Source organism: Odocoileus virginianus, chromosome 21, assembly GCF_023699985.2.
Source record: "Odocoileus virginianus isolate 20LAN1187 ecotype Illinois chromosome 21, Ovbor_1.2, whole genome shotgun sequence".
Classification (NCBI taxonomy): domain Eukaryota; kingdom Metazoa; phylum Chordata; class Mammalia; order Artiodactyla; family Cervidae; genus Odocoileus; species Odocoileus virginianus.
Genome location: NC_069694.1, coordinates 28,502,256 through 28,524,548, shown reverse-complemented (window position 1 = coordinate 28,524,548; position 22,293 = coordinate 28,502,256). Strand labels below are relative to the sequence as shown.

The following is a 22,293-nucleotide window of genomic DNA, read 5'->3' as shown; positions in this document are numbered from 1 at the left end:
TTCAGCGTGTCGGATAGGGCTCAAAAGGAGAATAAACTGGCTTAACTGGAATAGAAAAGTCTAGAAGTAGAAAGCTAAGCAATAGCCCAACAACACTTGTAGTGTTCTTGAATATCTTGCTTTTACCACAGCTCTGCCATGTGTACATACATCATTTAAGAGCACTTGCAAATAAGATGATGACAATGGCTCTGAGGGGTATTTCCTCCTCCAAGTTTCTCCCTCAAAAGATGGGAACCTGCTCATCTCTGCCTGCATTTCAGTCCCCTATTTTTAGTCTTACTCCTTCAAACATTTACACTTGCTTCTCTACTTTTGTGTGTCTTCTCATTCTCTATTTTTCCGCTATTCTTTTACATTTCCTGAGTAACAAGGGTGATTATTATTCTAAAGAGATGACTCTTCAGGGGCCCTTAGATAGATAGTTTCAGGGATGGGGGTTGCTTTTATTAGAAGCTTGGGACTTTCAGACCCATCTCCCAACCTTGGGGTAAAGGAAGGCACTGGAGATTAAGTTAATCATCAATGGCCGTTGATTTAACCAGCCATGCCTGCTTATAGGATTGAACCTCCATTAAAAGCCCGTAAGCAACAGGGTTCAGGAAGCTTTCAACCTGGGAAGCACATCTGGGTACCAGAAGGGTGGCCCGCCCACCTCCACAGGGACAGAGGCTCCTATTCTTAGGACCCTTCTGGACCTTACCCTTCATGTCACTACATCTGACTGTCCATTTGTATCGTTTATAATAAAGTGTAATAGAACTTGGGGGGTTGTGGGAACCCCCAGCTTTGTAGTCAAGTCAGACAGAAGTGAGAGTAACCTGGGGTCCTGATACTTGCCACTAACATCATAAGTGAGGGCAGTCTTGTGGAGCTGAGCCCTCAAGCCTGTGGGGTCTGGCTCCACTAGTTAGGGTCAGAACTGCAGGATATCTAGTGTCAGTTGAAGAAGTTGTGTTGGAGAAAACACTGTGTATTTTGGTGTCAGGAGGGCATAATACCCTCCAGGCCCCTACCAAACTTGATACCAACACTGTAATCACACCTTTAATAAACGTCATGTTGGAATCACATTCGTTCGTTACTAGAAGGTAATCTGCATTCCTCATACTTATTCCCCAGATCCCACTGAAGATTCAACTAACTGCTTCAATGGCAAGAAGCCTTCCCAGTCCTCATCAAAATTTATCTTTCTCTTTCTCTCATATTTTATTTCTCTATGATGTATCTTTAATCAGACACTTTCACAATCTGCTTTGTGTTATAACAGGCAAGGAATGCATTAAGAACAACCAATTATGGAATAGGTACAGGGTACAGGGCCAGCATACAACATGCCTGATCACTACTCCTCCAAACTGTCAGCGTCATCAAAACAAGTACATTCTGAGAAACTGCTACAGCCAAGAGGAGCCTAGAGAGAGATGGAAATTCAATGTGATGAGATCCAGGAATAGAAAACAGTATTAGGTTAAAACTAAGGAATTATGAATTAGTTACAGAAAAACAAACAAAAACCTATTATGTTAAGTTACATGGATAGAACATGTAAACAAAATGTGTTATTCTTAAATAATATAGAAATTTAACATAATTAATTCACATAAATTAATTTTTAAATGATTTATTTTTTATATAATTTATTTTTAAATATGTAGTAAATTTTATATAATTTAATCTTTTAATGATTAGTTCACATATAAATCATTAGAAGTTTGACCAGTAAAAATCACTATTTGGCTACACTTTGATAGCTCTACAATTTACTTAAATGTAATAAATGGACTAAAGTAGTATGCATTTAAAAAACATGCAGTAGTTAAAAGGATTACCCTATCTTTACTCCTAAATTAGTAAAACACAAGTCTATGCAAGAGCAATCAATAGCATTATGAAAAAACATTTCTGAAGTTACAGTACCTTTTAAATATCTAACTTTTGTATGTTCATATAATTATGCTTTTATAAAAATGTATCTATTAAATGCAGTTTTTATGTACACCATTACCTGTAGTTCTGTCTTCAAAAAAAAAGGCAAGATTTACAAAAAAATTTGTATTTCATACAACCTAAAAGGTATAATTATTTTACATACCACTAAGAAAGACAAATGCTGTCAACCAACTGTAAGACACGATTGATTATAAGAAGTATCCCAGTTTTGCAGGTATTAAAATGTTCATTTTTAAAAAAACAGGACGAAATGATAAAACGTTCATTTTTAGAATCAGTGAAATACAGTAGCTTTTCTCATGGTGCAAACATTTTTATTACACATCGTGCCAATTTAATTGGTGAGTGTAGTTTATGGTACTGAATATTTGTGTAGTGCAGGAGAAAACCCTTCATTCTCTAGTTTTTATAGAAAAATAATTTAGGTATTTCATATGGTAAGGCAAAATATCTTATTAATGCAATGAGGGGAGACACAAACTCCCCTAAACACTAAAATAAGTTAGCAAATGGCCCCCAAAATCTGATTTTTGGGGAAACAAAAATTTAAAAAATGGAAATACTGTTCCCTACAAGTTGTCCAACAATAACAATAATTTTAAAAAATACAACCAAACTTTGTGAGTCATTTGTGTTATGATTATTACGTTGAAACAGCTTATATTAGTTTGGATTAGATCACATAGATTATCAAGACTCCTATTGAATTTATCTTTTAAGTTACATTTTTTAAAACCAGAAAGGTAATTAAAAAAATCTGGGTTTTCTGTCAAAATAAATTAACACAGCAAGTTTATATGCATTTCTCATTTAGAAAAAGATAGTATCTTTAAGATTTTGTTCTGTTATATGACTTTTAAAAAAATCAGTTGCTTCAATGGATTGAAAAAAAGAACTGTTTTCCTTAGGCTTTCTTTTCTTAGGTTCAAAGGTAATTGTGTTTTCTTGGTAAGTAAGTTCCAGATGATCAACATATTCTGAAATGTAGGAAAGAATTGGTATCTGTTGGTCTGAGAAGAAATTACACATGGAATGGTTTTAAATTTAGCTATTAAGGTTTCTCTTGAGAATAAAAGCACTCTTGATAGTTACTTCACACATTAATGAGGCTGAGTCTCACAGGCAATTTTTTCTCTTCTAATTTAAGAAAAAAGTTAAATGTTCCAAAATCTCACTGATTTCTTTAATATCTGTATAGTAAATCTAATATATCATATCCCCAGTGATTTAATTAGCTACAGTGATATTAGCCATTCATTACAGAGTCACTATGGACATACAAAAACCCAAAGGTCTATGTTTGAAGTTCTAGGGATATTCATAAATTACACCTAAAATTCCATAAAGAAACTATACTAAGTATGTTCATATCCATCATTAGGTTAACCAAAAAATGTGGAAGACAGTATGCCTTACACATTTCTTTATGCATTTATAGCACCTTTTGTTTCTGGCTTTCTAAATATACTAAACAAGCACTCTCTTGACATGGGTACACAAGCCAGACAAGCTTGGGGCAACCTAGACCAGGAGGAAGAGTGGAGTCAGGAACAAGAAAGGGCTCCAGTGCCCCGCACCCCCAGTGATTTCCATGTAGAAAGGATGTTGGCCACTCTGGTAACCAGAGGGGGGAGGCATGTTTGGATCTACTTCTTCCCCCAGATCTGATCTTTTGATCAGAAGAAAATTTAAAAGATGCCCTCATGATGACTGTACCTGTCAGTTGCATGGAGCTACACTGAAGGATTTTTCTGAGCCTGATTTACAGTGATATGCAGCTGCCTGGGGAATCATGCTGGTGGATGCATTCTCGGGAATGACACACACTCAGCTAAAGGTAGTTTAAAGGAAGCCCTTGGCAGAGAGCCTCATAGATTCCTGCAATCTGGATGTCCGAGCAGGTGGTGGGGGCGGGGGGCAGTGTAAAGAGGACTTCCGCTTCCTGCAAGTGCTGTGATCCCTGTCCTTGTCTCAGACAGATAAGTGTTTGGTTGGGTCTCTGCCAGCTTCCTTTGGGAACTCCCTCTGAAAGCGGTATTATACATCCCCAAATTGGGATTAAGGATCACACATGCCTGGTACATAGCAGACATTCAGGACATGAACTGGGAACACTCCTTGTCCTCCAGGAGACAGAATCTCAGTAAGGGTCCTCCCACCTGTATCAAGCAAGCAGGTGCTGGGCTGGACTCCGGCATGGAGTGGGATTGGGATTGCAATCCCCCCCTCGGAGGTGCAGTCTAGAGGAAGCCCCTACCTGTGGCCACCAGACCACACTATCGGAGCCGAGAGAAGCAGCTTCTACTTCCTTCTTGGCCGCCTAGTGACTGTGTGACCTGGGGCAGATGAAAACCCCTTCTCAGGGTCTTGGTAGAGAAACCATCTAATTTCTCTTCTAAGCTGGGACAGTTGAGAGTAAAAAGGGCATTGTAACACACTGGACAACCACATAAACCAGGGATGCCGCTGAGCAAACCAGGCCTAGTGACCCTGGACTCATCACTACAAGGGGGACTGTGCTCATAGTGCTTCCTGACTGGGTGCCAGTCTGCTCCTCCAGTTTCCCCCCGTTTACACAGTTTGCATTTCTGCCTTTAGCATACAAGCTCATCATCTCACAGGGATGCCTTCAGCTGCTTGGAAGAACCCATTCCTCTGGGAGCCCTGTTATCCCAGACCACTGCTAAAGCAGTGACTCCCCCCCCACCCCCATGTTTTGACGGCTGGATGAGACCTTATGGTGACTGATGGCACGTATTGTATTTTTAAGGGTCTGAGGGGTTCAGCACTGCCCTCTCACTAGTGCAGGCAACCTAGCGAACATTCCCAGTGATAAGGCAGTGCCCTAGACCTCAACAAGGATGCTCAGGCCTCCTGGAGGTCTGCACAGAGCCACCATGAGAGAAGGGCTGTGACTCATTCTCCAGGCCAAGCCTAGAGACCAGGGGTTGTCAATGAACAGCCCCAGGTGCCTAATAGTGGTGTTTATGAATGCTTGGAGTGTGCCCATTTAGCCTGCAACCCTTTTACATATGAACAAACATGGGGTTCAGAGAGGTCTGGAAAGTTGTCAAGGTTATCTAAGGAGAAGACAGAAGCTGGTATTTGGACAGAGGACCCTGGTGGGCTACACAGTCCATGGGGTCACAAAGAGTCAGACACAACTTAGCTACTGTATAACAACAATCACCCTCCTTCTGCTTGGCCAGAGTTTCACAAAGTGTTGTTGCTTAGTCGCTAAGTCATATCTAACTCTTTGCAACCCCATGGACTGTATCCCGCCAGGCTCCTCTGTCCATGGGATTTCTCAGGCAAGAATACTGGAGTAGGTTGCCATTTCCTTCTCCAGGGATCTTCCTGGATCAGGGATGGAACCCGTGTCTCCTTCAGTGGCCGGAAGAGGCTTTACCACTGAGCCACCAGGGAAGCTCTTCACAGAGTGTCCCAAAGATATATATATATAAGATAATTTTGAGTTACAGATGGTTATTTTTAAAAAAGTTTATATTTATCTGAACTAGAAAGAAACTGCAGCTGGCACATAAGACCTATGATTTTGCTTAGGATGGAGCTAAAGCATATGTTTAAATGAGAAAAGGTCAACTTTGTCAAAGTATTAGTAAGTGGACCTAGTACTCCTGAAGGAAGGCTAAATTTGGAATGCAGGTCCTAGCTTTGATTTGTAGGATGTTGTGTGGCTCTGGCCACAGCACCAGAGGCAGAGGGTCTCTGAGATCCTGACCTAAATATCTGTGCCCTGATTCATGTTTGCTTTGCCACTTCGTCCATGATCTTACCTAAGCCGGGAAAATGCATAATGAAGGGACCAGAGAGTTCAGTCTGAAGCCAGATTGAAAACAAAAAAGAATCCCAGAACAAGAGTGCCATTATAATCCTATAATTCTGCTTGAATTGACTGTGGCACTGATCTGGCCCTTGCCAACTCTATTATATTTACCGAGCACTCAAAGGTTTCCAGTCAACTCCTATATTATTCTCTGAAATTGAATTATGAAATAGTAAATATTCCCAAACACAATTTTTTTAAAAGTATACTCACAGTTGCCAAACACTTTCCATTTGGTCTGAGTTCTGTTAGTCTTACAAATCCTCTAAAAAAATAAGCACTTTCATAAATGGAAAATTTATCAACTTCCATTTATAAATTTATTTAAAAGTAAATTTGTGGATACTTTTCTTTACAGTGCACAAAGTCAAATGAGAGCACATTATTTCTGGGCTTCTTAAACTAGGATACATGTTAGGAGCATGGGGTTTAACCAAGATGACACAATGTGTTGTCCTAAAGAATATAATTAATATAACAATAACTGCTAAATGAAAAACTTTTTTGAATTACAATTAATTATGGAATTAGAATGCACCATTTATATCACTGTTATGATAAAACAGAATTAAACCATTTCAATGTCATGACTGAAAGAAGTGTGAGAAGTTTTTGTTAGCAAAAAAGCCCTGTGTATGAAAAATGCAAAGCAGTATTCAAACATGTCATTTCCAGATTTCAGAATCCCTTTGCCTCCACGAAGCCAAACAGCTTCAGGCCTTATCTGCATACAGTTTCATTTCCTCAGGCATTTTTAGAAGATGAAATATGTATTAATAATAAAGTATGAATTCTCTGAAAGAAAATACATTCTTAGAGGTTGTCTGAAAAGGCCTCTCTCGAACTTAAAATTTCTGCTTTGTCAAAAGGCAGAATTCTGAACTCTAACAGTCCTCATGAAGGACTGTCAGAGCTTCTAAAATCTCAAATCAATCACAACAAACCTCCCTATATATGGCTGAACCTAATTAATATAAAAGTCTCCTGTGACATTTCTTTTGCTCTGATTTCCTACTGATCTGTGTTAGTATAGTTTGATATATTAAGTCTCCTGCTAACTGCTATTTTATCTGCTTTCGGAGATATTTTATTACTTCAGTGAATGAGACCAATATTAGTAACAGATTCTATGAACAAAGCCACTATGTATGTTATTTTATTAGCAGGCCTGGAGCAAAGAAACTACAATTCCTTTCCCATTTCCTTTTATAATTCAAACTAAGATGTCTTAAATATGCCTGCATACCCCATTGTGCCTAGCAGTAGATGCTCAGGAAATGACTTCTAAATTGGATTAACCTTCCAGTTTTCACTGAAATACATTATGATTGTATCTCAGGTGAATCTAGTCACTTGCATCTCTTTTAACTCACCTTTAAAATGTAGCTACATGAGGGATCTGCTGAACACACTTCTGAAACGCATTATTCCTGCAACTCAATAACCGTAGCTAACACTCAGAGAACTTATTCTGAGCCAGGTCCTTTTCTAAGTCTCTATGACTTTAAAATCCACTGATTAACTCATGTACTCCTCACAAAAACTCCTGCAGGCAGGTATTATTCCTATTTTACAGATGGGTTAAGTAACTTGCCCATGCTCCCTCAGCAGTGTAGGCTGTTTCTCAGGTTTGATTTAATGTCAATCCATTGTTCATGTGATGGTCCCACAAATGCGATGTTTGCTTATATTCCCAGTATTAGTTCTTACAGAAAAATGTGCTATATGAAAGCAAATGATGTACTGGGAAGCTTTAAAGTGTTTTATCAAATAGCTTATTAAAAACTACTGACATCTCTACTAATAAAGGATCAAAATGACAGATTATACAATTTAACCCTCACTCTCTTCTAACAGCAATGATTTGGAAAATGAAATCTATTTATCTGGAAGAGTGATGGCACTCTTTCCACAACTATGAAGGAACGCTCCCTACTGTCACATGAAATGAAAGTGAAGCACAAGCCCTTTCCCTGAGGATGTTTTAACCTGATTTTCTTCTTCCTTCATCACACTCAGAGACAGCTAATCTGAACTGCTGGTTGTCCAAATACTGTCAGTATAGAATGCCATATTTCAGGCTTTAAACTATTTTCCTTAAGTTCTCTGCTTTCACAGTGAAATACATGTACTTCAAGTATAATCTTTGCTGAGTTCTACAATTTTCAGCAGGTAGAAAAAATCATAGAAATGGAAACTTACTCCCCCCTCCCGCAACGTATTTCAGTTTGGAAACTGAAGTTCAGAGAAAGTGATAAAAATTCAATTTAAGAAAGATTTATTGATTGCCTATAGTGTGCGTGGTCCTCTATTAGACAATGACATTCAGGCACAAAACAGACACAGGTGCCCTGGCCTCAGGTACCTTATGATCTAAATTAGTACAATACAGATTAGGAACAGTAGACAGACAAGGTACACGTCAACTTCCTAGAATCGACATTCAAGTGCAGTAATTTATGTAATCCAAAATGGCATCTAATTCTAAAGTCTAAAATTTAATTTTATTTAATTCTAAAATAAAATGCATTTGGCTTTGAAATCCACAGCACTTCAAAAAAGAAATTAAGTTCCACTGCAGATAAAGTCACAAAGATGCAAATACACTGAAACTCTTCAGAGCATTATTAATGACTTTTGTTATTCTGGATCTTCTGTTTTCTTCTTATTATGGTTCGAAGCCTTCGCAATACCAGTTTATCAGACAGAAGCATGTCATCTTGTTGTTCTAGATAATCCAGTAAATTTTCGGTCCATTCAAGTGCAGCTTTATGGCTAATATGCTTCTCTGGATTCAGTTCTGTTTTTCTAGTCTTACTGGAAGGCTTGGTCTCGGCAGGCCTGGCCTGGTCCTCCAGACATTCACTGTCAGTTAGGACCTGACAGCTTGAATCATTACTCCGAGAGTCAAACCACTGATCAATATTCTCAAGGTCAACATGTTCACAGTCTTCTGTGTTCTGTAAAACTGTTGCTAAGTTAGCTGCTAAAATGGCTCCTTCATCAATGTTCACGCCTGAATTCTCTTCAGTGCCAGGGAAAAGTTTTTTCCATGCTTTGGTTATGGTGCTTGACTTTACCATGTTCCAAGCTCTTGACACTTCATAAATTGCATCTAACACTGTCAAGTTCTTCCAGAACATTCTAGGGTCAATTCCTTCGTCCATGTATTTCTGGAGAAGTCCTGCTCGGTAGTATCTTTTTACTGTGGCTAGAACTCCTTGGCTCATAGGTTGAATGAGACTTGTGACATTTGGTGGTAAATATTTCACAATTATTCTGCCATCATCTGAACTCAACAATTCTTCACTTGGATGTGCTGGAGGAAAGTCCAAAAGGAGCACTGCTTTTTCTAGAAGCCCCTTGGATTTCAAATGCTTCTGTACTTGTGGCACAAAGTATTTTTCAAACCACTGTCTGAAAACAGAATGTTCTATCCATGCACTTTTTTGACTGAAATAAGTGACAGGAAGGTTTGAAAGGTCAGCTCCTTTGAATGCACGAGGTTTTTTCGCTTTTCCCACAACACAAAGATTAAGTTTGTGTAAACCAGTGGCATTTGCACAACACATAATAATGATTCTCTCTCTGCTTGATCTATAACCAGAAGAACTCTGCTCAGTTTCAAGAGCTAATGTCCTTGATGGTAGACATTTCCAGAACAATCCAGTTTGATCAGCACCATAAATTTGTTCTGGTTGTAGACTCTCTCTCTCAACGAATTCCTGAAAGTTACCACAAAACTCACTGGCAGCAGTTTCGTCTCCTTTTAATTTTGTTCCTTTACCAGCAGCCTTTGGAATACCATGGCGCTGCTTGAATCTAGTCAGCCAGCCAGAGGATGCATTAAAATCACCTTCCATCCCTAGAGCATCAAAAAAAAATTTGGCTTGTTTTGCACAAATCGTTCCCGACACTGGAATTCCATCTGTTTTCTGTTGGTTGAACCACTCTATCATAACTCTGTCAAGTTCTTCATATGTGGACGACTTCATAGATTTACGTTTGGATACCCCACTTGTAGGATCTGAACTGTTGGCATAGTTTATTATCCTTTCTTTGTTCTTTTTAATATCACGAACTGTGGATTCACCAATTCCATATACCACAGAAAGTTTTTTGAAAGAGATGCCCTCCTCCAGTTTCTTAATAATGTCAAGCTTGTCCTTAATTGTCAACACCACACGCTTTCGTTTCCCCAACATTTTAAAAGGATTACTACAACAAGATCTTTAACAAGTTAGACTTGGACACAATGAGATTTAAAAAATGGTGTTTTAAGATCCCTTTCCTGCCCCACTAGGATCTAGATGGACAGTGTGTTGGCCAATTTCCAGGCCAAGCCTATATGACTCTCTTCACTTTGCTCTTTTAAAATTTACAAACTTAAAACAACAAAGACTAGCTCCAATTAATCCTATCTTCTATCTTGCTTCTCCCAAGTTTAAGATCTTTTCATGAACTGTAATCTCAATGGTGATGACAACCCATACTGTATTAGCAAGGTCTCTAAAACAGTCCTACTGTGTACTTAATTGTTGTTGCCATCCTATGGGCGAGGCTCTATGTTAAAGGAACTAAGACACTGGTGGATGTATCTGGAGAAACGTGCTGGGGAACAAAGTTTTTAAGACAGGACTTGCAAACTTAATAGGAAATTATAATGGGAAAACTCACCCCCTGACTGCTGTCCTTGTCAGGCAGGGCACTGTATGGAATGCTGCCTCCCCGGGCAAGGACTGCTACAGGTTACGCAAGAGAGTGATTATGGAAATCATAGGCAAGCAGAAGGCAAGCTGAACAGAAGTGGGCAGTGCAAACAAGGGTGAAAGTGGAGAAGCAAGAAACTTTGTACTTTAAAACACAAACTTCTACCTAATGTGTTTGGCAACTGAAAAGGGAAAAGGCTGACCAGAAGTAGTGTCACATGATTAAAGAAAGCATAAAAAAAAAAATTCATTGGCAGAAATCAGGACTCATGGTAGAGAGTATGGGGTGGAAGGCTCAGTGAAGATGTTACAATAATCCTGGTGAAAGATGATCCTCGATGGGCCAACAGAAGCAGTTCTTGTCGGGGGCTGTATAGGCACTCCAAGCCTCCGAAAACCTAAAGGAAAATACCAAAAACATTTTTCGTTCAATATCAGGGTCTGTGGCATTACCCACACCTATCCTGCAACTGTGTTGAGAAAATTAACGCCTCCTATGAATGTGATGGCTAAATACAACAAACACTGTTTTGGGGCATTACACACAGTGTCAAGGAGCGGGACCTGAATTGCCTACCTCCTGAAATTAAGAGGTCAGAGAGCAGCCGTGTTAGCGAGGGCCTTTCCCCGCAGAAGCGCGGGACGTCTTTGCTCACGGAGAGGGAGCCCGGATTCCTTCGTGGACGCCAGCAACCAGGATGTCACCACCGAAGCCAGCCAGCGAGGGAGCGGGCGCTTGGCCCGGGGGACACCAGTCCGCGGGCCGGGGGCATCGCTCTCTCCTGACTTCGCGGCGACCAGACAAATCTGAGAGCAAATGGAGTCTCCCGAGGGAGGCTGACACCGGCGGCGCGGCGGCGGCAAGCAGCGAGCGTCGCCGCCGGAGCCGGAAGGCGGGGGATTAGGGGGCACGCGCGCGCCCCCGCAGGAACGTTGTGTCGGCGAGGGGGCGGGGCCTGCGCGGGCGAGCGCGCGCGGCCTGGGGGCGGGGTCTCGGACGAGCGAGTGGGAGGAGGCGGGCGCAGCCTCCTCGGAGACTCTGGGCGCCGCGTGGGTTCTGCTAAGGGCCGGGTTGCTCCAACCTGCAGACTGCTTCGCCCGCCAGCAGGGAGCGGTGCAAGCTCACCTTGTCTTAGCCCTTTTCCCAGTGTCCCGGCTCTGTGGGCGAGGCTTCCCCCTACTCTTACGGGGAATAAAAATCGCACCCTCGGAGGGCTCGTGGGAAAGCTGCGCCGCCTCGGGTGCCTTGAGCGGGATGCGAATGGGGCAGGGCGAGCGCACGTGGAGCTTGTTTACAAATAGCGGCCCGGGCGTCCGCGTCTCGCAGCGCAGACTCCCGGGAGTCCCCAGCCCGCCCGCCAGGACAGGACGAACCGGAGCAAGAATCCCGAGTCAAGGTATAAGCGGGGGACACGGCTGCTGGCCGAAGGCAGGGAGGCTGGCTCCCCGTGGGGAAAGGGGTCAGGCGAGGACGTAGGGCTTAGCTCTGTAACATCCATCCGAGCGAGCCCCGGAGAGGTGGGGGCGCCGCCGAGGGCCGTCAAACTGCGTATCGGGTCTCCTTACTGCTGGGTTGCTCGTGGGTGAAGTCTGAGTCTGTAGAAGAGACTGTGCGAAGCTGACGGAGCCCGGGAGACGCGAGAGCCTGTGGGAAGCTCCCTGTGAATTTCATGCCGCTCCCTTCCCTCTCTCTGCTTCTAGGTAGTAGTAAGGGAATTGCAATTTAACAAAGACTCCCTTGGTTGGTTTGAATCCGAGATACACTACGTTTCTATTTGGGCGTTTTAAATGGATCAATTGCGGGCACCTGTGCCCTTATAACCGCTGCGAGAGACCGTGCCTTGCCGGCGTTGCCGGACTCGCTTCCCCTCAGGGCCGGGAGCCTTCCCTAGAGAAGCGAGCGGCTACAGTCCTGCGTGGCACCTGTATACCGAGGGCACGCCTGTAGTCTGTCTTTATTACTTTTTTTTTGTACAATTTGAAAAAAATGCAAGAGTCTTTTAGTTAAGCCTCTCGAATTTCTGGACATAAATGTCTAACCTTTTTCGTTAACATAAGGTAGCATAGTAATTAGTTATTTATTTGCAAAGGCTACTATGTTGCCAGAATGTTTCAAAAGGGAACTGACCTAAGCAGCCTTACAGTGCAGATGATTTTAAGGCTTCTGACTCTGACTTCCTTGCCCAAACGGCTCATTTTCCTTCCTCAAAATCACAGCTTTGCCCCATCTGACGTGTTGGAGAATCTTTGATCCCCTAGTTATACTGAAGTTGTAAGTGGTTTTTGACAAATGTCTGCTTTTCCCCCCCCCCCCCCCCCCCACATCAACCAGTCAGTCTTGGTCCGCTATAGTGAATAAAGTGAAACTTGGTGCTAGTTTGCCTCTTTTCTGTGACAGTCGTGGCAGAGGTGTTTTAATCTCTAAGTTGTGTCCGACTCTTGCAACCCCATGGACTAGACTAGCCTTCCAGGTTTCTCCGTCCATGGGATCCTCCAGGAAAGAATGCTGGAGTGGGTTGCCATTTCCTTCTCCAGTGATAGTTACAAGAAGTGTGAAAACAGGTGTATCTGAGCTATGAAACGACATTCATTACTCAGAAGGAAAGGGAGCTGACATTACATGTAGTCAGAAGTTAGCCTGGTTTTCCCCCCTCACAGCCTACTGATCCCCTAATATTTAAATAAAATGAACTCTGCCTCTTAACCTCTATCCCGCTCTATCTCTGGGGTTTCAGTTTCTTCCAGACACCACTTGGATCATCTCTGTTTCTGCTGAATTCTCCAGCTTGCTGTTATCTTATCTCTTATAACTCTTCCCTTTTCATCAGCTTGTATAAGTTCAAATTTGGAGCATAGCCCACATTTCTTGTTTTCCTCAGAACACTACTTCGTAGGAGACGGTTGTCTGCCCAAGACAGCTTTAGACAAGATTTTTTTCATCTAACAGACTTGTTCCTTTTTGTTGGGGAGAAGGGTCACTAATTGCAGTAGATACATCAGTACATTAGCTACAAGAGTAGGGCTTAGCATGTTAAAATAGAATGCATGTTAGCCTTTTTTTATTAAGAGACTGGCTGGCCATAGGGAACTTCTTACTGCCAGCTCTTTCCATTGAGTGTCACAGCCTTGCTCTGTCTTGCTGTGTCGTCCTTCCCATTTCTGTCCAGTGTTTTTCTGTCTCAGGCTCCCTTCTGTCCTCTTGTTGTAGTAATCCTTTTAAAATATTAGATACAATGTTGGGGAAACGAAAGCGTGTGGTGTTGACAATTAAGGACAAGCTTGACATTATTAAGAAACTGGAGGAGGGCATCTCTTTCAAAAAACTTTCTGTGGTGTATGGAATTGGTGAATCCACAGTTTGTGAAATCTTACAATTCTTCTTCCTTTATTACACAGAGCAATTTCATATTTTGTGTCTGTTTTCCAGTTGTTCCTTACCCTGATCAAAAGACTCTTCACTCCTTGTGGAATTTTGCCACGAGTATTTCTTTCCTTCTGCATATATGCAGTCTCTCCTAAATCCTTCTAATAGTACTTCTAATAGTAAAGTTTATGTTACCTCTGTTTTATGTACAAGGATGCAAAGCCTAAAGAAATGTATGAATGTATCAAATGTAGGTTGTTGAATGGAGATTAATCTGACTCTGAAGTGTGTTCTGCCCACACTATCACACCTGAAGTATTAACTCAGGCACATGAAAAGAGGAAAGTATACTTGTGAGGTTTTTTTTTTTTTTAATTAAAGTCTTGGTTTATTAAAATGAAACTTTTGACAATAACCTACCAAAGGCATTCTTGCTTGAGAGTACTTCTAAGCCTGCAACTGAGTACATCAGACACAGCATTTGGTTTATGGAATGTAGGTTTTCTTAAAACTACTCCAAATCACCTGAAAGTGGCTTATGTTTCTGACCATTTACAAGCCCTAAATTTATTCTTTATGCATAATAGCATTGCAGTAGAATAGGAAACCTCTAGAGTAAATTCTTGATTTTATAGGAATTGCATTTTAGGTTTCCATTTAGTTCATCACTAACCTTATGCACTTGAAGTTTTTGTTAGGTACCTGAAATTACTCCAGTAAGTTTAGGATGAGGACATGTTAACATCATTCCATATGTATTAAACTGATTTAATATCAAGTCATTATTTCTTTGTTAATTGAAAATCTTACTGCCAATAGGAAATCTGTCACTTAAAAAAAATGTACTGTTACCTATTTTAAGGGACATAAAATATTAAGGGGAATTTTCAGCTAAAAAATAATTCGGGGGTGTGTTTTAGTGCTAACAAGCTGTAAAACAAGCTCTAGCTGGGAGTCAGGTAGAACTTATTATAGGATTTGGGTAAGGTGATTTTTAGAGAGGTTTAAAGAAAGTGAAGAGTCTGTTCTTGGTTGGGTGCTATTAGAAAGCAGAGGCAATTTGGCTATTAGGCATCTTCATTTTTACCCCAGAAGCCAGAGGAACAGGCTAGAGTCCTCATTGGAGAAGAAGCAGTCATCAATAAAATGAAAGTTTGTACTTTGAAGTCTCTTTTAGCTGTAAAGTTATTTTACTGTATATTGTAGATGAAAGCTTAAATTATTCATTTTTATTATAAAAGTTTTCTTTTAAATAGTTAAAGGCGGGAACACTTTCCCACTTAACTTTCTTGACACAAGTGTGCGGTCAGATCGCTCATTGGAAAGTCCTTTTCCTTTAAAAAAAGAAAAGATTATGCTATTGAAAGGTGGCTTATACTCTTGTGTTGTATAGACGCTCAGTAGGCTTTTAGGACTTCCCTTGTGACTCAGCTGGTAAAGAATCTGCCTGCAATGTGGGAGACCTGGGTTCTATCCCTGGGTTGGCAAGGTCCCCTGGAGAAGGGAAAGGCTATCCACTCCAGCCATCTACTCTCTGGCCTGGAGAATTCCATGGACTGTATAGGCCATGGGGTCACAAAGAGTTGGACATGACTGAGCGACTTTCGCTTTCAAGGGGCTTTTAAACTTAATTTTGTTTTCCATGTTTCTTGGTTGGCTGGCGGTAGATTTTCAGCTGATTGGCAGTATAGGCACAGATAAGAGAATGAGTTCCTGGGAAGGTAGAAAAGATTTAATATGGTCAGAAGAGAGAAAATTGCTGGTGGAAATGTTAAGAGTTAGAAAAGTGTGTGGATGGAAGTTGAAGAACCAGTGAATTGCTGATTGATGTCAGCAGTGTGGATTTGAGTGAAATTACATACTGCCCACCTTCCGTTTCCAAACTTGCCCAGTGTGCAGCTGGTCTCTAAAGGAGCCCACAGTTCTGTCAGGTGGATCAAATCAGGTTTATTGAGAGCCTCAGGTGCCTCCTTCTCCCTCTCCCTGGCAAATGAAGCTTCATGGTCTCAGGCTCCTCATTCTTCTTTAGCCTACAAAGTCTTCTCCTTCTTCTGTTAATCTGTACATCTTTCAAGTTCTAGTTTGTCCCCAAAGCTGAGTTTTTCAAGGTTCCTCAGACCTTATGGATGAGAATCACCTGGGGTGTGACTTATAGATTCTGGTGCCCACTCCAAGGATGAAGGTCAGGAATCATTATTTTCAGTGAGCATCACAAGTGATTGTAATAGGCTAAAGATTGAAAGCCCCTTATACATTGACAACCACTGTGAATGAGATTCCTCTCTTAAAACATTCTTTTGGGAGAGTTTTTCTTTTCTCTTCCCCTCCTACATTCTTAAATTATATGCAATATTTGAAGGAAAACATAAAATACAGAAAAACAAAAAGGGAAACAGTCATACCAATATTCAGAAATAACTACACTTAATATTTTGGTGTGTATCCATCCTCTTTCATCAGTATAATTATTATATATGTAATGTGTATATGTATATGCATATTTCAGTAAGAATTTGAAGTTATAATGTACATGAAATTGTATACATGTGTTTATTAACACATTATACATATTTTAGATATTGTTGATTCTAATCAACCAGATGCCATCAGAAACACATCTTTGCCCTGTTGGGCTTACTACTGCACAGAGTCTCAGAAAAGAGGGAGTCAGGTAGAGCTTATTATAGGATTTGGGTAAGGTGATTTTTAAAGGTTTAAAGGAAGTGAAGGGTCTGTTCTTGGATGGGTGCTGTTAGAAAGCAGAGGCAATTTGGCTATTAGGCATCTTCATTTTTACCCCAGAAGCCAGAGGAACTGGCTAGAGTCCTTTTAGAAGAAACACTAGTCACTCTTGCTAACCTGGAGAGGAGGGTGTTTGGTCGTTTTTGTGGTAACATAGCTTTCCCCTTCTTTCCTGGCTAGATTTTCTGTTCAGGCAGGATTAAAGAGTAATCTTGTTTTTGTCTTATTTGATTGCAGTCATGGAGAATCCTTCTCTAATGTCTATGAAATTAATTACATTCCTCGGGGTAACATCATATTTACCTTGTTCAAAGCTTTCAACACGTACACAAAGGTTCCAAGATTCAAAAAAGTTTAAATAATAATTATTAATTCTGGCTAAAAAACACCTGAAAAGATGCTCAACATCACTCATTATCAGAGAAATGCAAATCAAAACCACAATGAGGTACCATTATACGCCAGTCAGGATAGCTGCTATCCAAAAGTCTACAAGCAATAAATGCTGGAGAGGGTGTGGAGAAAAGGGAACCCTCTTACACTGTTGGTGGGAATGCAAATTAGTACAGCCACTATGGAAAACAGTGTGGAGATTTCTTAAAAAGCTGGAAATAGAACTGCCATATGACCCAGCAATCCCACTTCTGGGCATACACACTGAGGAAACCAGATCTGAAAGAGACACGTGCACCCCAATGTTCATTGCAGCACTGTTTATCATAGCCAGGACATGGAAGCAACCCAGATGCCCATCAGCAGACGAATGGATGAGGAAGCTGTGGTACATATACACCATGGAATATTACTCAGCCATTAAAAAGAATTCATTTGAATCAGTTCTAATGAGATGGATGAAACTGGAGCCCATTATACAGAGTGAAGTAAGCCAGAAAGATAAAGACCATTACAGTATACTAACACATATATATGGAATATAGAATGATGGTAACAATAACCCTATATGCAAAACAGAAAAAGAGACACAGATGTATAGAACAGACTTTTGGACTCTGTGGGAGAAGGCGAGGGTGGGATGTTTCAAGAGAACAGCATCGAAACATGTATATTATCTAAGGTGAAACAGATCACCAGCCCAGGTTGGATGATTGAGATAAGTGCTCGGGCATGGTGCACTGGGAAGACCCAGAGGGATCGGGTGGAGAGGGAGGTGGGAGGAGGGATCAGGATGGGGAACACATGTAAATCCATGGCTGATTCATGTCAATGTATGACAAAACCACTACAATATTGTGAAGTAATTAGCCTCCAACTAATAAAAAAAAATTTTTTTAATTAAAATAAAATAAAAATTAAAAAAATAAAAAATAAAAATAAATAATAATTATTAATTCATTCAACCTTGAAGCTATCCCTAATGCAACTGGGTAGTCATTGTGGTTCAACCTTATGAGACTCCCATACGCTTGAAGATGATAGTTATTAACGCCTTGTGATGGTGTTCATGAAACTCAGTTTTGATCAATTCTAGAAGTTTTTATCACCCAGAAGGAATACCCCCTTTCCCTCCATCCCTCTGTCCTCTTCCTCAGCCCTTGGCAACCACTCGTCTTTATGGATTTGTGTATTCTAGGTATTTCATATAAATGGAATCATACAGTATGTGTCCTTTGTGACTGGCTTCTTTTCGTTTAACCAAACGTTTGCAAGTTTAGTCCTGTTGTAGCATGCACCACTACATCAATTTATTACTGAATAATTATATGGATACACTATGTTTCATCTGTCTGTCAGTTGATGGGCATTTAGGTTATTTCCACTGTTTGACTATTATGAATAATGCTGTTGTGAACCTCCCAAGTACAAGTTTTTGTGTGGACATGCGTATTCATTTCTCTGAGGTGTACCACAAATTGGAGTTGCTAGTTCATGTGGTAACTTATGTATAACCCTTTGAGGAACTATTTTCTAAAACAATTCACCATCTTATAGTATGTGAGGACTCAATCTTATTCAGACTGCTATAACAAAATACCACAGATCAGGTAGCTTATACACAACAGAAAGTTATTTTTCACAGTTCTGGAGGCTGAGAGGTCTCGAACCTTGGTGCCAGCAGATTTGGCCTGCTGGCTGGTTAGGACCGACTTCCTGGTTGTCAGATGCCTTCTTGTCCTGTCCCCACTTGGTGGAAGGGGTGCGGGATCTCTGTGGGTCTCTTCTGTTATGCACCTACTAATGAAGGCTCCACCCTCACAACCTAAGCACACCCTAAAGGTCTTGCCACCTCAGGCTGTCATATTGGGCATTAGGATTTCAGTGTAGGAATTTTGAAGGGACGTGGACCGTCTGACCACAGCAGGCCCCAGTATCTCCACGTCTTCGCCAACACTTGTTACTGTCTTTTCTATTCACAGCATCCCAGCAGGTGTAAAGTGGTATCCAGTTGTGGTTTTTGCCTTTCCCTGATGGCTCATTGGAGCATCACTTGATGGGCTTATTTACCAATTGCATATCTTTTTTTTTGCAGCACCATCTATTTCAGATCCTTAGTTCAGTTTTTCATTAAATCATAATAGAGTTACAATAAGTTTGAAGTATTACAATTTACTGTTCTTTCACTGGCTTTCTTGGTTGTTCTTAGTCACTCAGTCATGTTTGACTCTTTGTGAGTCCATGGACTGTAGCCCGCCAGGCTCCTCTGTCCATGGGATTCCTCAGGCAAGAATACTGGAGTGGGTTGCCATGCCCTTCTCCGGGGGATCTGCCCAACCCAGGAATTGAACCCAGGTCTCCAGAATTGCAGGTGGATTCTTTACCATCTGAGCCCCCAGGGAGGCCCATGAATACTGGAGTGGGTAGCCTATCCCTTCTCCAAGGGATCTTCCTGACCCAAGAATCGAACCTGAATCTCCTAACATTGCAGGTGGATTCTTTCCTAGCTGAGCTACCAAGGAAGCCTGGCTTTGCTAGAGGGGAGACATAAAGAACTTACTGAGGAATATCTCTATATTTAGCCCAACTGGTGTGGGCAATATTTCTCATGATATGCAGTCTCTTAAGGATTCTTGTGATAAATTCTGGCCATCTAGTCAGAAGAGAAAATTATGACTTCTGGATGAAATTAAGCTTCATTTTATCTGACACACGAACTAGATATGTCCATTTCAGCGCTGACTTGAACAAATCTATGAGCTTTGGTTTGTGCTAAATTGCTATAGCTAACTCCTTTTTAATTTCTGGTCTTTTTCTTTCTCTTATTCATTCATTGTGTTCTTTTTAGTTTTAATATTTTAGTGGTAACTCTTTCTATATTACAGTTATCTAAAACATTGTTTTCGAAGCATGTAAACAATAAAATTAAGAGATTGGACAGGCAGTACATCTTAGTGGTAAACCTTATGTGTTCTGGAAACAGTCTCTGGTTTGCCACCAGTCCTGGAATCTCCAGCTGTCTATGTATAGGTTCTTTCACATATGGAAAATAAGACTAAAAATCATACTGACTTTGGTTTTGTTGTAAGCATGAACTGAAATAGAAATTGCTTTGCAGAGTATCACACACTGCACACTAAGTATAAATACTAGTTGTGATTTTATTATTTCTTAAATCTTTTGACTAGAAGGAAATACTTTCACTCTCTCAACTTCTTAAGAAAAGAGACTTTGAAAGAAACTAAAAGACAGCAACAGTGCAAAAGGCCAAATTAATTCATACACATATAATGATATTGTAAAATATTTGCAAGAGTGGATTGTGTATCTATGGTTGTCATTAGAAGGGGATTCACAAAACTACTATTCATGAAAATTCTCATGAATCTAAACAGTTGCACACTTTCTTTCTTTCATTTAACCCTATTGAATAAATTACAGCATATACTATGTTTGGGGCAGATTTTTAGCCTGATTTTAGTTATCTGAAGGGTATGGTAAACATATATTAATAAAATGTGGGTGTGGTACAATTGACAGTCTTCAAAGACTCATCCTTTTGGAGATATGTTTGAAATATGCTTTATTATTATCTTTTCTCCTTTGTAAAATAGTGGTGGAGTCTAACTCTGCCCTTCCTATTTGTATTTATTTTATCTCTCAACTTAAACCCTGACACTAAAATTCTGAAAGGTGGTGGTAGTTGATAATTATCTCTTTTCCCTGGCTTTTCATATTTTTCCTTTTTTGCTTTGCTTCATATGGGTGTGTATTCACATATATCAATTTATGTGTGTGTTTGTGTATGTATATATTTTTCCCTACCTTTTCTTTTTATAAAGATGCTTGTAGATCTCACAAATTTCTATTTCCCCCCTTTTCTTTATCTTCTACATTGTGTTCTTTTCCTTTGGGGATGTAATAGTGAAACTAGCTAACAGTCTGGAAAGCCCCTGTCAACAGTGTGCTGAATTGATGTGCAATTACATGATTGCTTCTTTTAGAAAAAATTTATGGATTTATTAAATCTATCATTATAATGCTGACTGGACTTTTAAAAATTTCTCACTTCAATTGGTAGTTTGTTTCCAGTCATGTTAAAAAGAAACAGGCTGATAAATTTAACAATAATCTCTGTTACCATAACACAGGAATTATTTTGCACTGACCTTGTTCTGAAGTTGTTGGAATCTTTTTTTGTAACCAAAAAAAGATGACTTTATTATTGCTACAGTCCCTGAAGAGCAAGTTTTTAGGTAGTTTTTTCTTACGTACCTTTCACATGCAATATTGAGACTTCAACTAACTAACTTTCCTCCCTCCCTTCCTTACACTTTTTGTCTTTTTACTTTTGAGTTGAAGGATTCCCTTTTGCATATTTTGAGAGTCTTTGCACATGACTATGAAATTGATTTTTCTCAGTTCAGTTGCTCATTCGTGTCCAACTCTTTGCAACCCCATGGACTGCAGCATGCCAGGCTCCCCTGTCCATCACCAGCTCCCAAAGCTTACTCAAACTCATGTCCATCAAGGTGGTGATGCCATCCAACCATCTCATCCCCTGTCATTCCCTTCTCCTCCCACCTTCAATCTTTCCCAGCATCAGGGTCTTTTCCAATGAATCAGTTCTTCACATCAGGTGCCAAAGTATTGGAGTTTCAGCTTCAGCAACAGTCCTTCCAATGAATATTCAGGACTGATCTCCTTTAGGATGGACTGGTTGGATCTCCTTGCAGTCCACGGGACTCTCAAGTCTTCTCCAAAAGCATCAATTCTTCAGCACGCAGCTTTCATTATAGTACAACTCTCACATCCATACATGACTACTGGAAAAACCATAGCTTTGACTAGACGGACCTTTGTTGGCAAAGTAATGTCTCTGCTTTTTAATATGCTGTCTAGGTTCGTCATAGCTTTTTTTCCAAGAAGCAAGCATCTTTTAATTTCATGGCTGCAATCACCATCTGCAGTGATTTATCTCAGGCTACAGCAGTTAATTGCTTGACCACTAGGCATTTTGTGCTCAGTCACTAAATTGTGTCCAACTCTTTGTGACCCCATGGACTATAGCCTGCCAGGCTCTTTTGTCCATGGGATTCTCCAGGCAAAAATACTGGAGTGAGTTGCCATTTCCTCCTCCAGGGGATCTTCCCAACCCAGGGACTGAACCCATGTCTCTTAAGTCTTCTGCATTGGCAGGTGGGTTTTTTTTTTTTTTTTTTAATCACTAGTGCCACCTGGGAAGTCCACTAGGCATTTTACCATATTCCAGTGAAGGGGAACAC

At 40.5% G+C, this 22,293-nt stretch overlaps 2 protein-coding genes across 5 annotated transcripts in view; one reads left to right on the top strand and one right to left on the bottom strand.

The window, feature by feature from the left end:
* Positions 1–22,293, top strand: part of FAM13A (family with sequence similarity 13 member A) — a 363,870-nt gene that overhangs the window by 24,066 nt on the left and 317,511 nt on the right. The window contains exon 1 of one of the 4 annotated variants that reach the window (XM_070452133.1): positions 11,594–11,906. The exons of the other annotated variants lie outside the window; for them this stretch is intronic. The gene's annotated coding sequence lies outside the window, so the exon portion shown is untranslated. Of the gene's footprint in view, positions 1–11,593; positions 11,907–22,293 lie in introns of those variants that run through there. 4 annotated transcript variants of the gene reach the window in all.
* TIGD2 (tigger transposable element derived 2) lies at positions 8,062–11,409 on the bottom strand. The gene is made up of 2 exons (XM_020879419.2): positions 11,087–11,409; positions 8,062–10,907 (listed from the first exon to the last, which is right to left on the bottom strand). The coding sequence occupies exon 2, from the start codon at positions 10,003–10,005 to the stop codon at positions 8,428–8,430; it is 1,578 nt and encodes a 525-aa protein (XP_020735078.2). The 5' UTR covers positions 10,006–10,907; positions 11,087–11,409; the 3' UTR covers positions 8,062–8,427.